This window comes from Artemia sp. Qi Xiang Cuo, chromosome 19 (assembly GCF_049724085.1).
Source record: "Artemia sp. Qi Xiang Cuo chromosome 19, ASM4972408v1, whole genome shotgun sequence".
Classification (NCBI taxonomy): Eukaryota; Metazoa; Arthropoda; class Branchiopoda; order Anostraca; family Artemiidae; genus Artemia; species Artemia sp. Qi Xiang Cuo.
In genome coordinates, this window is record NC_142812.1 from 38,438,034 (window position 1) to 38,453,814 (window position 15,781).

The 15,781-nt window shown below is 35.8% G+C and overlaps 1 protein-coding gene across 1 annotated transcript in view; it reads right to left on the minus strand.

Moving 5' to 3' along the window:
• jing (AE binding protein 2 jing) overlaps positions 1 to 15,781 on the minus strand; it is a 139,479-nt gene that overhangs the window by 112,556 nt on the left and 11,142 nt on the right. Inside the window, exons 2-3 of the mRNA XM_089104888.1 lie at positions 13,688 to 13,811; positions 3,856 to 3,956 (exon numbers count right to left, since the gene is read on the minus strand). Of these exons, the coding sequence (XP_088961014.1) occupies positions 3,856 to 3,947 (92 nt within the window). The 5' untranslated portion in view covers positions 3,948 to 3,956; positions 13,688 to 13,811. The remainder of the gene's footprint in view (positions 1 to 3,855; positions 3,957 to 13,687; positions 13,812 to 15,781) is intronic.

Below are 15,781 nucleotides of genomic sequence, written 5' to 3' on the forward strand. Positions count from 1 at the left end.
GAACAAAATGCCGATCTCAAAATTTTGATCAGATGCGTTTGATGTGTTTGGGGAAAAATAATGTGGGTGGGGGGCCGGTTGCCCTCCAATCACCTTTGACTCTAATAAAGGGCACACAAAATTTTAATTCGCAATCAAACGAACGCCCTCAAAAGTTTATATGACCACTCCCTTCCATGGGAAATGACCCTGAAAAAAAATATACATTGAAGCCTTATGGCTGTTAGGCAACGCCATAGCATTGCATCTGACTTAAATAGGCAAGTAGAGCTTTCGATTTCCCTCTAATGAACATCCGAAATTATCCAGTGGGAATATAGGGGGTGGGGTTCTCGCGCGAGGAAACGCCTAGTACCATTTACCGGGTTGCAGCTATCGCTGCAACAGAGGATTGAACACAATCGAACTCATGTTTTTGTTTTAGAGCAATAATTTAAGGCATTTTAAAAATCTGTCTCCACAAATTTTCTCCCGTTCCCGAAAAATTTAAAAAAAACGTAAATCACAGAGAGGCCTATTTTACCAAACCCATAAACCAAAGAACAGAACAAATTTAAAAATAAAATAAAAATCGTATTGTCCTGGTGTTTCCTTATGTGGATTAAAAAAGTTCTAAAGTACATTTTAGTACACACTTGTCAAATTCAGCAAAAAAAAGAAAAAACAAACAAACAAACAAACAAAAAAGAACCAGCGTTTGATTGTTAAACTTTTCTTTCCTTTATAGTATTAGCCCTTATCTCTAGGGAATATACTTGTCAATATATAAAGTTAAAAGGCCAATCAAGTACTTTAATGGTAAAACCTAACAAAAAGCGCCAGATCACCTTCTAAAAGATTCAAATATTGACTAACAGGTCCAACACTTACATTTATAATAAACGGATGAAGAATATAGTCTTTACTAGTTTTCAGGGAGTTCCCCCCGCGCATGAGCACAAATTAGCTTTAAATTAATGCAAATGTTTTGATCCTAGAAGTGTTTAGATGCTTGCTGGTTTTTTTAGGCAAGCAAATGCGCAAAATAAACGGGTAATTAAAAAGGGAAATAGTCAACCAAACTTGAATCCTTCAAGCTTATTTAACCGTCTTATTAGCTTTTCAACTTGTTATTATAGAAAAAAGTTAGTATTTCAATTTCGCATCATTCATTTAGCACAAATAATGAAAGTGATAATGAGTAATTACAGCTAACTTAGACTCCAAATAAATTTATTTATGATTCCTTTGATAAGTCCATTTCTATGATATATACAAGAATTTATGACTCTTGTTGAAAACTGTTGCTTATTATTTAGTTGTATTCTCTTTCAATTTTTCTTTGGGTTGGGGAGAGGGGCAATATTGCAGAGAACCATTTTTCCATTTACAAAAATATTTCACTTTTTGCCAAATATTTGAATGTCACCATATAAAATATTCAACACCGACTCCATACCGAAGTTTTTGCACTTTTTTTTTACCAAAACGTTTTTTGGTATTTTCATGGAAAATGTCTTTTTTGGTATTTTCGTTGAGAAAACTGAAAAAAAAATTATACACCTAGTTTTTAAAAAGACATTTGCTCCTCCCTCCTACATCGTCATAAATTAACACTACTGACACCCACGGGTCTGATGCTACACTGTGGGACTTTCACAGCTCAAGACTAAAGTAAATTGACTAAGCCAAGCTATGAAGCATTTAAGAAACAACGAAACTAAGTAATGAATGCACAAAAGGTTTATCAATTCTAATTTTTTAATCTGATATACTTTTGTTTTGTTATAATCAAAGAAATATTGGACTTGTTGGGGTTGACTCCAAGCATGGCAAGACTCCTAGCATCAATAACTAACGGTCAAAAAATCTAAAACAGATTTTCAGTTTTTTCCACCCTACTGCATTATCTATGTCTTGCAACATAACACTGCATGAATTTTACAAATGCTGCTATATAAAATCGTCGCTATCAAAGCTGTACAAAGTGTGGAATGCGAAATACACACCCAGACATTAAGAATACAGCTAAGTCAATTTTTCTGTTAGTTCCCCTCCCTTCTAATGTAAACTCACTGATACTCACTCTACAGTGAGACCCGTGTGTCCAAATGGCCATTACGCTTCCAACTTTTAAGTAACATGGAAGAAGTTTTTTGTTTTTGTCCAGCCCTGCCTTTTTGTTTGGTTTCCATTTCCCATTCTTGTGTCGATTTTTTGTCCAACTAAAGACAAGAATTCTTTATACTGGTCGGAAATTTGCAAAATTCGATTAAGCGATTTTCTTACATGTGAGTTATAGATCAACTTCTATCACAGGCATATTGAAATATGCATGGGATTAAAAAAAATTAGTTAAAAGAAAACACGAGCTATCAAGGTTCCACCCTGGCATTTGAACAGAAGAGGGGGTGAGCCCAGTCCCCTGAGTCAGTATTTTATAGTCTGAACACTTCTCTTTAATTTTTTCAATCAAGCACGTATTTTTCCAAGTTGACAAAGTTAGGACTTAAATTAGCCATACCTCCAAAATAGGTTCCAGTACATGTGCCTGCCACCACTGTATTCTAAATTCACTAGAAATTGAACTTAATAAGGTCAATTTCTAAAAGGTTATTCGACGTTTGACTATGAGTCACACAAGTGCCTGTTTTATGATGCTATGACCTATCGGGCCAATTTGATTCAAGACTATCCCCCTAAAACTAAATTTGTCCCTAGTCCCGTTTGTAGGTGGAATTGGGCTTAAAAGAGACTAAAAAGGAAAGGAGGGAGATGGTTGTTATCCCGTTCCCAAATCCCACTTAAAACACAAACTCAAGCCATTTGATCATCCCCAAACCCTCAGATGGAACCACTCATAAAAAAATATACAAACAGTACGTAAGAACGCGATTTTTTCTTCAGTCTTACAGAATTAAATAAACAATTTCATTAAACCTTGCAATGAACCGCCGATAATGGCTTTTCAAAAGACACAAATAAACCAAACGTAGCTATTTTGATCCTGATATTGCTGGCAATCACGAAATCTAGCCTGATATTTTAGATACAGATCCTGAATCCCGGGGTTTATTAGCTTTCTTGTTTTATCCTTTAGTAATATCCAAACTTTTTATTCGGGGGGGGGGGATCAGTCCCTCCCGTAAGCAGGAATTGGCTGGGGAAGGAGCAGATAAACCAAAAAAAAATATCTGAAAACATCCTCATAATCACAACATATTCACAAAAAGTATTGTAATCTCGGGAGGGAAGACCTTTCCCAAAGTCCCCCCCCCTTGTGTGGGTTCAAAGGATAAACAATGCAAAATGGGTTCCCCACATTAAAGGAGATGGAAGAGGGCCTTCCTAGACGGTTTTTGTATATATCCACGGGTTTCTGCGAGGATTACAAAAATTATGGCAATTTGAAAGAACACGATAAAGAAACTATGTTAAAAAACAATGGAAACAAAAGACCCTTTAGGTCTGTTTTCTAATCTTAAAGGAGTCATACCCCTTTGCTTAAATTTGTCTCAGCGCACTTTGAGGTTTTTTTACGGGAAAGTGAGCTTCCCAAACCAGGGAGAAGCTCACGAGAGTATTAAAAATCTAATTTTGAAAAACCTTTAAAATTATGGATACGTGACACAAGTTCTTTTGTTTCGGAAAAGACGATTTGTACTTTGGAAAATAATTTTATTCTTATATTTGGAAGATAATCATGCGTTAGTTAGCATGCGAACCTTCTCGACCCCGGCATCCCACCTTATTGGTAAAATAGTAGCCTAAAATAGACTTTTCCGCGTTTTTTCTTTTTTTCCCAGGTATTCGGTATATGTCAAGATCAGTTCTGGGTACAAAGTTTGTGACAAACAATGGATATACGCAACTTACCTATCGGAGCTTTCAGGGTCATCTACTCTTGTCCGCTTATCATCCATTTTAATCTTGTTATATTTCTTCTCTTCGTACACTTCATCAGCCATTACATTCACCTACTCAAACAAACAAAAATTATATTGCAGAAAATATTGACCAATTTCTTATTGTAAATTAAGTATTACCAAAACAAACACCACGGCCGGCTATTGACCAATTGGTCAAAAAATATGACCAATTTTCTTATTGCAAGTAAAGTATTACCAGAACAAACACCACGGCCGGCTATTGACCAATTGGTAAAAAAATATTGACCAACTGGTTTTAATATGGCTGTATGTTTTGCATTTCCTGTATCCGAATTTAAAACGATATATAATGTCCAACCCCTTTGGTGGTGTTGTGGAATAAGCTTCTCTTTTTAGAGAAGGAACCAATTTGTCACGTGAAGTGAAATTAATCATAGGTGGAGCAAGATTTGAGAATGAAGATTGTGAATAAAATATAAGATTCATTCTGACTCTTCCTGCCTTTCTTGTTATTTGGGTTTTAGGGTATTTCAGTTAAGACAGTAGAAAAAAAAACTTTTAATAATAATAATAAAGGTCCGAATATTTCGACTTCAAGTCTCTTAGCCTTTGTCAGCGGAAAAGAACTAAACTAAATTAAACAGAACATATAAAGAAAAGGAAAAAACAAAGCAAACACCCCGAACAAAAAAATGGACATTATTAAGATGTGAGTTATTTTCTTTTTCCCTTTTCTTTATATGCTCTGTTTTATATAGTTTTCTTCCATTGATAAAGGCTTCTGGGAGCAAAGCCAAAAAACTTAGACCTTAAATTTATAAAAAGATTGTTTTTTTTTCACTGCCCTATCAAAATAATACACCCCTTTTTTCCATATTTTCTGTCAAACAAGGTTGAATTGCACATGCGTTGAGTTGAACAAGGGTTAAGCAGCATGAGGGTTGAGTTGAACGAGGATTGACTGAGCGGGGGCGTTCAATACATTTTTTTTTCGAAATTGTAGCAAGATTTCGTTTCGAATATCTACAGTTTTGTACCGCATAGCAACAACAAGATCTGTATCCGTTGACGAAACCAGGTCTAGCGCTTGCACAGTTCGTTGCACAAAATTTTTTTCTGTAAGAATACACATCAAAAGTTAAAACATTGATCGTACGTAAGCCCATGAGCCAGAATCGCCAATTCATCGTCAATGGACATCTCAGTAATTGATAAAACTATCAGAATGCCATCGTGTTTGTTCAGTACTGTGTTCCCAGATCTGTACTAGCATACCCATTTCGTTAGGGAGGATTTCCCTAGGAGACGAATAGTTTTCCCAGAGGCTATGAGGACATACAGTTAGATGGTAGTGTCTATTACTATTCGCAATAAAACACCACAATTCTTGAGGAATGGAAAAGGAGGCTGGCTTTACCCACAAACTTCAAATGCTGTCTCCAATTAATAGGCATGGCAGTGAATTCAAATCTCCTGGAACGCAGTTTTTCCTGGAATGCAGTCTGGGGTTTTCCGTACTTCACTGTCAATGAAATTGGACTGACTTTCTCTACCAAGTTGCCCTTATGCAAGTAGCCGAAAGCCATTTATTTCACTGCGATTGTGAATATATCAAAAGAGCAGTGGCGGTTCTGGCCTCCCTTATGCCAGGGGCAAAATATTGATTAGCACCCCCCCCCTGTGACCCACAAAATTTTCAGGCCAAATTTAACAAGATTTTCATTTATTAGTAATATTTTTATTATTTCAATTCTTATTATCTAACTATTTAAAAATCATTATTTAATATTTTTCAATTTATTTTTATTTTATTAATTAATTGATAATTTATTAATTGTTTTCATTTATTAACTGCGCCCTCTACTTTATTTTAATGAAAAATAAAATTTCAAATATTACAAAATGTTTATAACCGTTAGATTTTTTATTTTAAATTTTGCGACAAAATTTTACTGCACTATCAATGAAATTGGGCTGATTTTCGCTACCAAGTCGCCCTTATGCAAGCAGCCGGGAGCCTTTTATGTCACTGCGATTGTGAATATATCAAACGAGCAGTGGCGGTTCTGGCCTTCCTTGTGCCAGGGGCAAAATTTTTGTTTGCCCCCCCCCCCCTCTGTCTCCCAAAAAATTTTCTGGCCAAATTTAACAAAATTTGGTACTTGTCTAGAATCATATAAACACGCGAGAAGTGAAGTTTCGTTAATGCTAATAAAATAAAACCAAATAGGATGAAAATATAACAGTAAAAACAAATTTGGGCCATATATTTGCACCCTAAGGGGGGGGGGTAAAAAATTAGACCAATTAGCCTTTGGGGGAATAGTAGCATGTCATATTGTATGTGTATTTAATGAAGAATAAATCCTATCTTATCTACATATCATCTTCTTAAATAGCATATATTCAATACGTAACCTAGCCTAACCCAACCTAGGTACCTTTTATTCCCCCTAAACCCCCCAAAAAACTCAAGTTTAAATATAGTTCCCGAGTGAGAAACCCTTTGTTCATACAGCGTCTAGGCATTGTCCGGTAAAATGCCTATCTGATCTTCAATACAATTCTCGCGTGTTTATCGGACTCTATACAAGTACCCAAAATTTTCATTTATTAACAATATTTTTATTATTTTCATTATTATTATCTAATTATTTAATAATCAGTATTTTGTATTTATCAGTATCAATTACAAAATGATTATTACCGTTAACTTATTTATTTAAAATTTTGCACCCTTAAAATTTCGCACCCGGGGCAAGTGCCCCCTCTGCTAACGAGAACTGCGAAATGGGTACTTATTTAGAATCTAGAACACACGCGAAAAAGACTGCATCGAGAAAGACCGAGACGTTTAATAAAAAATAGGCTTACGCTGCCTTGTGAGGTATAAACAAAGGTTTCTCACTCCGGGAACTATATTTAAACTTAAATTTTTTGGGGTTTAGGGGGACTTAAAAGGTACCTAGGTTGAATTAAAAGGTTAGGTTCGTTTTTAGTATATGCTATGCTTTACCCCAACTCCCACTAATATGCAAATATATAGCCCAAATTTGTTCATAAACTATTATGTTTTCATCCTATTTTGTATTATTTCATTAGCATTAACGAAACTTCACTTCTCGCGTGTGTTCTGGATTCCTAATAAGTAACGCGAAATGTTCTTCTTGGGATTTGTCTTTCCTTTACTTCACCCTCGACAACAAGATATTTCGGAAGTGATTTATTAACAAAACAGTGTTTGCAGTATACGTCTAAAATGTAACTAAAGTTATTAGTAAAGATTAACTAAAGTATAACTAAAGTTAAAGAATAACTAAAGTTAAAGTTATTCTAAACTTTAGATAGAATACTTTAACTAAAGTTATTCTTTAACTTTAGTTAAAGAATAGCTAAAGTTATTAGTAAAGATTAGTGGGCAATAGTGGGCATTGCATTCAACAGGCGACATTTACTACTTGTTTCAAAATTTTACTTTTACTTTTAAGACTAGTCAATATAATAGTTACGATTCCTGAATCAGCTGCAAATGACAATTTTTCTCACTAGCCTTTTTTATACATATTTTTCAAATTTTGGTTACTATGGGCCGTGGTTACAAGAATTCTGTTGTAGACGATTGGTTTTCCTCTTTTTTAAATCGTATAAGCAAAGGCGGACCTAATTTTTTGTTCCTATAAAATGTGCTTTTACTTGGATCTAGAAACAGATCGGAGGGCCCCACAAAATTTCGACAGGTCTTTATTTTAAGTCCTAGACTTAAGTTATAGCCCAAGATAGTTCCAAAGTCTTAGGATTTTCAGAAAAAAAATATATTTTCGCCGAAATATTTCTTTATTAGTCTCTTTCACTCTACAGATCTACTACTGGCTATTTTCTAGAACCGGGTTCTAATCAGAATAATTAACCTAACGTTTACGTTAAGCCTGAGCAAAAAAAAAATATTTAACTGTTCATTCCCACCTGTTACAAGTTTCGCATTGAGTAGAAAGTAGGCATAGTTCCTCTGTCAAATCCAGGAGCAGTAGCCAGATACAGACACTGAAGGACTTGCATAAGCGATTTAATAACTCAGGAAAACGACTCTTGCAATCATTAATCGCAAATCTCTTTAGTGACGGAATCATTTCTTCCGATGCAGAGCCCCAGACCTATTACCTGAATAGATAATGTGGAAAAATGCTAAAATGCAAAAAATGATAGAATCAAGGTCGACTGATCCAACTGCTTCTATCAACTGATTCAATTTGCTCTTGTGTCAACTGATTCAAACACCTTAGTAAACCGTTGCTAGAGGTAAGGATTAAAAAGCGTCAAGCTCTTGCCTGAATAGATAATGTGGAAAAATGCTAAGATGCAAAAAATGATAGAATCAAGGTCGACTGATCCAACTGCTCCTATCAACTGATTCAATTTGCTCTTGTGTCAACTGATTCAAACACCTTAGTAAACTGTTGCTAGTGGTAAGGATTAAAAAGCGTCTAGAGCTCTTGCCTGAATAGATAATGTGGAAAAATGCTAAGATGCAAAAAATGATAGAATCAAGGTCGACTGATCCAACTGCTCCTATCAACTGATTCAATTTGCTCTTGTGTCAACTGATTCAAACACCTTAGTAAACTGTTGCTAGTGGTAAGGATGAAAAAGCGTCGAGAGCTCTTGTCTGAATAGATAATGTGGAAAAATGCTAAGATGCAAAAAATTATAGAATCAAGGTCGACTGATCCAACTGCTCCTATCAACTGATTCAATTTGCTCTTGTGTCAACTGATTCAAACACCTTAGTAAACTGTTGCTAGTGGTAAGGATGAAAAAGCGTCGAGAGCTCTTGCCTGAATAGATAATGTGGAAAAATGCTAAGATGCAAAAAATTATAGAATCAAGGTCGACTGATCCAACTGCTCCTATCAACTGATTCAATTTGCTCTTGTGTCAACTGATTCAAACACCTTAGTAAACTGTTGCTAGTGGTAAGGATGAAAAAGCGTCGAGAGCTCTTGCCTGAATAGATAATGTGGAAAAATGCTAAGATGCAAAAAATGATAGAATCAAGGTCGACTGATCCAACTGCTCCTATCAACTGATTCAATTTGCTCTTGTGTCAACTGATTCAAACACCTTAGTAAACCGTTGCTAGTGGTAAGGATGAAAAAGCGTCGAGAGCTCTTGCCAAAAAATGGAATTCTGAAGAAATTGGGTAGGGGCTACAGACTAATATATCCTGGCTACTCCCAATTTAGAAAAAAAGATTATACTGTAGATAATCTTAGAGATTGATTTAACAGTGCTAGCCTCGATTGGACTTGTAATCGTTTATTAGGCGCCCAAAACGGATATATGTAATACATCATAAACATCCATGGTTTGATTAATGTACTTCTATTTACATATAAAACCTTTGACCTCAAGTCTCTATACCTAGCGCCGGAAAACAAAAAAAGAAGTGCAAAGAATCGTCTGCGCATGTTTTTTCCTAACTGATAACAATAACAAGTTTTCAAAATTTCATGAGTCATTTTAAAATAGCAGCAAAAGTAGTCCTTTCAATTAATCCAGAAAAACCCTTTCATGTTTTGCAAACAAATACCCAGCTGGGGCGCGGCAATTCAAAAGACTTTATGTTACGCAACAAAAATCTTTTGAGAGAGTGAAAAACTGAGGAAGCCCGTTTCAGTTTTTTTTTTGCTATTATTGGCGACCCATAGTTTGTAAAAGAGATGTTTATATTTACTTTGATGAATTGATAAAAATTCGTAGTATCAAATTCGTAAGTGAATCATGCGAAAATTTTACATCTAGTTTGTTTCAGTTTCAGTGTGGCAAATTCGTAAAAGCGACAAAAATTATACATTTTGCAAGCCGGTTGCGATGAATGTTGAGAAAATCAACTTTATTCGCATGCAAAAATTCGCCCGGTTTTAATTCTTTTGCTTTTTCGAATGGGTTTCAAATCCCTCGACAAATCTTCAGTGTAGAGATAAATATCATTCACGAGCAGAATTAATGTGAAGATATCAGGGAAGAGAATATCTTTCCTGTTTTTTTTTTTTTTTTTTCGTTCTATAAGTGACTTTTTTGTCTGAGTGAGTGACTCGTGCGTCTCCCCCTTCTTTAAAAGTCAATGAGCAATTGGAGGAATAATATAGTTTATTATTGTACGTGCATTTAATCAAATAAAGTTGATCTTAGGAGAGGCTAAAGCCCATCCCCCAATCTATTGCGTCTGCACCTGATATTGTGATTTCTAAGTATTAGGTGATATTTTGCACAAAAATTTGCAGCAAATCCTGCACAGCAAATTACACACGAAACATGGGATTTAAAATATAATTTGGATGATAATTTGGCCATAATAATGGGACGGACTGATAGAAAATGGCAACAATTTGATGAGTAAGTAAATCTTATAACCACCATCAGGCGAGTAAGGAGGATCTTTACTGCGAGGGGGAGAAATAACTTCAAAGAAAGTGCCAAAAAACAGGCAAATTACATGGACACATAAAGAATAAGAAGATTGATAGTAAAAATGTCAATTTTTGGAAAAAGACGACCCAAAGACCGTCCCCCCAATTGACCGACATATGATGACGTTCTTTACGTGAACAAAATAAGGTAGTTTATAACACAAAAAATGAATGCATAGCTACATTTAATTAAAAAATACTAAATTTTTCAAAAGATAATAAGGTGCAACGAAGAGAAATTATTTCGTATATGAGGGGGACGACCCCCTCCTCCACCTCTCGATTTTTACGCTTAAGTTTGACTTTTTTGTCCCAATTCTTTAATAACGATTGCTCAAGTACAAGGGCTGTTGAATCGGATAATAAGCTTTTTTAAAGCACTAAAAAAAAACCTGCGTAACGAGCGAGGAGTTGAAGAGGGGAAAAAAATATGTCCGTTTTCAGTTTTAATATTGCTCCTTACTTCTATGTAAAAAAAACTTCCTTTTTTAAATTTAATTTCTGATCTTTCTCAGATCATGCTGAAAATTACACAGCCCCCTCCGTTAAAAGTTCCCCCCCCCCTCCCCGTGGAAAATTCCTCTCTCAGAAAATTCCCACCATACATATAACTGAGCAGCCAAAGAGAAAGTAAGACAAATAAAAAAAATCCGTAAATGAATTTCAGAAAATCCCCCCCCTCCATGTAAAATTTCCACATCCGCGGAAACGATACACGTAGTTTCTTTAGTGGCGCTAGAGGCCATCCTATCGAAAGCTTTAGTGATGGCATGACATAATATTTATTAATAATACAAGCCTTTACGGGCCATGGGCCACAAGGCAGTCAAGCATTGAACGTTTCCAGTGGAATCCAGGTGGGCGGTCGCCTGTAAGGTCATTTGATTCCATCTACCGATAAAATGCACGATTGGAAACGCTTTTGTAAACTTTCCCAATGTAGGAGAGGAGGCTAATAGGCTTATATGGGTCCACGCTCATTGGATCCCCATCTAGTTTAGGTATAGGAATGACATAGGCGGATATTCATGGGTACGAAAAGTTCCAGAGCAAAAACACTGCCGGAAAAGTAATCACAAAAGTCCGGCTAATTCGGCACTACGGGACTCCAAGACAACATTAGGTATGATGTTAGAACCCGTGTATTTGGTCACGTCAAGCAACTGCAGAAAACAAAGGACTAGGAGCGGAATAGCTCACACGATCAAGGACAATAGCTGCGCTTGTTTTCGCCGTTTGTCGTTCTTAGTCCTTAGAAGATGTTCTCGGTTTTACTCTTAAATTGCGTTTTATTTTGCCGGTCTAATAATGTCGTTTTAACTGAAAAAACGGCTTATAAGAGCTTTCCTTAGCCAGATAAGATTTCAATCAACCAGCACAACAAAAATGGAAAATATACTTTTGAATGTAGCAAAACAAGCAATAGAGTTACTAGAGGAAAGTGCTCTGACAATGAGCTCCTACTGGAGGTTTTGGCAGAAGATGTTTTTATATCAGGAAGCTCATAGATATGTTTGGCACTTGCTAATGGTGACTTAGAGATAGGAAAAAAAATTTTAAGCTTAAGACGTTTGAACAATTGAACATATTACTAAGGATATTGAAGCCAGGGGTTAGCTGAAATCTCTTAGTATTAGTTGTAATCTAAGATATCTAGGAATTCCTCCCAAGATATTTCCAAATGACCTCTAAGTAATTTTTTAAATGCTAGTAAAGAAATTTATGCCAAAAATGCCTTCAGAACTTGCTGAAAATTTAAAAACTGTGCCACATAAATAAAAAATAAACCACTACCATATTTTAGATGAAAGATCTCATCAACAAACTCTACGAGATTAAATAAACCTAATAAACTTGTTTTCTGTCATGGTTTTTTATTTTAGAACTTGATGCTCAAAGGTCAAACTAAAGCTCTTAAACAGAGCATTAGGCTCAGGTTGGTGTTCTAAAAATGGCCCACTAAGAAAGAAGAACGACTGGTAAGTTAAACATTTCAAAGAACGGCGAAAACGAACGGCTTAATTGTAAAACCGTGGATTGGATTTACATAGAACGACGAAAACGAACGCCGCTAATATCAGTTCGATCAGGCAAATCGGGAACTTCTTTACCGCCATCGTGCGGATTCGGGAATTCGGCAAACACCTTGGTAGGAGCTTCGGTCTTTGTCTGCGAATCTAGCACAATAGTGCCGTCGTTGATTTTTAGGGGAGGAATTGAATTTCTATTAGGCGATGGTAAAGCCTCTAAGACGATCCTCCACCAGCTCTTAGCTGAACCATATTGAAGCTAGGTAGCAAATTCCTCCGCGTACTGAGCCTGGGATTGCCGAGTCGCGTAAACTCCATCTTTACGTGCTTTGTTGATATCAAGTCTGTCCTTTTCGCGCTTTGAGAGTACCTATCACCTTTGTACTTTTATTTTGTTCGGATAGCCTTTTTGCAGTGGGCATTGAACCGTGATCTGTCCTTGCTGGACACCTGGATCTGCTTCGACGGAATATAATTTGTGATAGAGTTGACTATGGCCTGCCGGTGCTTTTCTGCAGCTTTCTGAGAGCCTTCAAGGAGGAAACGTAACCATTGATGAGAAGCAAGTGAGGTTCTTAAGCCATCCCAGGCTCCTCTCTTGTACTGCCAAATTAATTACAAGTATTTTATTGGGGCAGAAATTCAAAAGAATGACGGAAGAATGACGACAATTTAGTCACTGGTAAACATATGTACACGGTTTTCGAAATTAGTCAGTAGTAATTCCGGTGAGCGAAACAGACTATCAATTGAACAATTCAGTGAAAAATATTACTTTCCTATTAAATCTTAACACTTTGGTACTAAACATCTTAAGAGCTGTATATAAACAGACATTTTGGAACTTAATGTAACGTCTCCAACTTGTTTCAAATTCCAAATAAAAGCAAATTTTATACCAGAAAAAAGTTAAGCCCACCCTCACTTATAGGATTTTTCGCTTTTGTAAGACCCGCTATTGCTTATACGGAGCAAAACTAGTTCGTTAGTCTGATAATCTTAACTCGTTGCCTACAATCTTGATTTCATTGTGTTTATTAAATGTGTGGTGGCTATTAACATGCTCGGGCATTTCAATACTTCTTCTATATTATCTGGTATTTACGTAGGCATTTAATCTGCAATTAGAATACAACTCGGGACAAGTAATATATTTTTTATTAATCTGTGCGTAAAATTTAACCACCCCCTCCCCCCCCAAAAAAAGAAGCTAAAGGATTGAAAATGGCAGCCGTCAAATTTATCCCACAAAAGGTAGGAAGCTCGGTTTTGTCATCTTACAGACATGAAAACTTCAAAAATAGAAGTTAAAGGAACTTACCAAATATATCACACGCAGCCACGCATACAATTAAGCCTATTGAGCATTCCAATGTCATAAACCCATATTGGTTGAGTGTGATGTACTAACATCAATACACAAAATTCTAAGAAACTGGCATAATCTGAAAAATAAAAGCTGTCAAGACGTTATTTTAAAATGTGGATTCACAAATCATTAAAAGGTAGGCCTATGTAATTTACACGGACAGGAATTTCGCAAATTCTTGCGTTGAACTTGAACTGTGACAACAGGTTAGTTTTGTTAATCTTCTTACAGCTAATCTTAAAAATGTGTTAATGCTAAAAAAGACCAAAACAATCAAATTTAAAAAATAAAACACGAAGAAAACGTAAAATAAGCCATCATAATCCAAAAAACCTAAATGAGCCTTTTGCAAAAGCCAATCTAGCCATGTCTGTTTTTTTACATTTTTCTCCAGCTTTATTGTCTAAACACTCGAATACTTTGCTTCATATTGCCCCAAGGAAATCCACTATAAATAATGATTAGTTTCATGCAAAAAAAAATCGCTACCTAAAAATGGGAAATTATTTGGTAAAGGTATAGATTAGGGACGATCAATAAGGAAACATGTTAGGAAAACAATTCTTACTTCATATTATCAAGAATAATTGTAGTTAACACATTTTAACTGTAGCTCCATTATAAATTAGCACCCTCTCTAATGTGCCAAAATGTTACCGAAATTATTCATGTCCCATGTATTTTGACAATACGTCTCTTTTGTTTCAACCCGTATACCCGTAAATTGAATCAACTATGACTAATCAAAAACCAGAAAAACAAGAGTGACGGGCGGCGGAATAGACAGGAAATATATAGGGGGGGGGGGGTATAGTGGATTTGCAGTCAAAATGTATTAACTACAATTATTCTGCATATTATATAGTAACAACGTTTTTCTTAACAAGTTTCCTTCTCAATAGCCCCTAATCTAGACCTTTACAAATTATTTTTTTCAGGAGCCAATCTGAATGGAGTCATTCAAAATTCGCCATGATAGCATTCTCAATATTGAAGCACATAAATATGCACCAAAACGGCTCCGAAAACTTCATATAGCCAAATATCATTTCACAAAAGAAAAACCCGTGTTCTAAGCACCTTGACGACTATATTACCCCAAAATCTACAGCAGTGGTTCCCAAACCGGTTTTGGGCCATGCCCCACCAAGGTATTTCTATAATCATTATGCCCCCCTCGTGATATTTAAATTTTTTTATTCAAAATTTTACGTGTATTGTCACCTGCAGAAAGCTTAAAAGGCCATTAACTTGGTCTCTTTTTTCGGGTCATCCTCTAGGCATATTTTGTTCAAAAGAAAAATATTGTCGGAATACAACACCTTTTACATAGCGTATGACGTCGCAATACTATCATGTATCTTTTTTGCTCTTTAAATGCCTATGAATGTGTCGTCATCACAACAAAAATGTTATTTCCAAAATTAAGGCTGTAAAGTATAGTCAGCCGAAGGGTCCACGTCCTGCCCGTGACCTACCAAAATATTGTCATTCCCCACCGGTGGGGCCTGCGCCCCACGTTGGGAGTCACGGATCTATAGGCTTGTAAACCACAGCGACTTCCTCAAAGCAGTTTGTCTAGTTACAAAAATAGAAATAAACTCAACACATCAAAATGAAATTAAAAAATCTGATCGATGTCTTTATTCTACTCTGTCAGTTTTTAACTCGGACAAAATACAACGTTTTGTTAAAATCCATTTTCTGAATTGTCTGAACATCGCCAGTAAAAATTATGAAAAGCACGCTACGATGTACAAATACACAAATTTAGTGCTAAAAACATAACTATCGTATCTTATTATCGACACCCCTTCCCGCACTAAAAATTAGGCCCCCAGAACCGTGAGTATATCTTCATTTTGTCATGCGCAAAACTAAATAACATATTGAATTTTCATAATTTTAGACAGCAGCGAAGACAAGGCTTCTAAGCTATTATCCAACAGCAAGTTTTCATAGCTTAAAAAAGAAAGAGTCTAAGCCTACAATAAATTATGGTATCTACCCAATAAATTATGGTATCTACCCAAATAAAATAGTTTC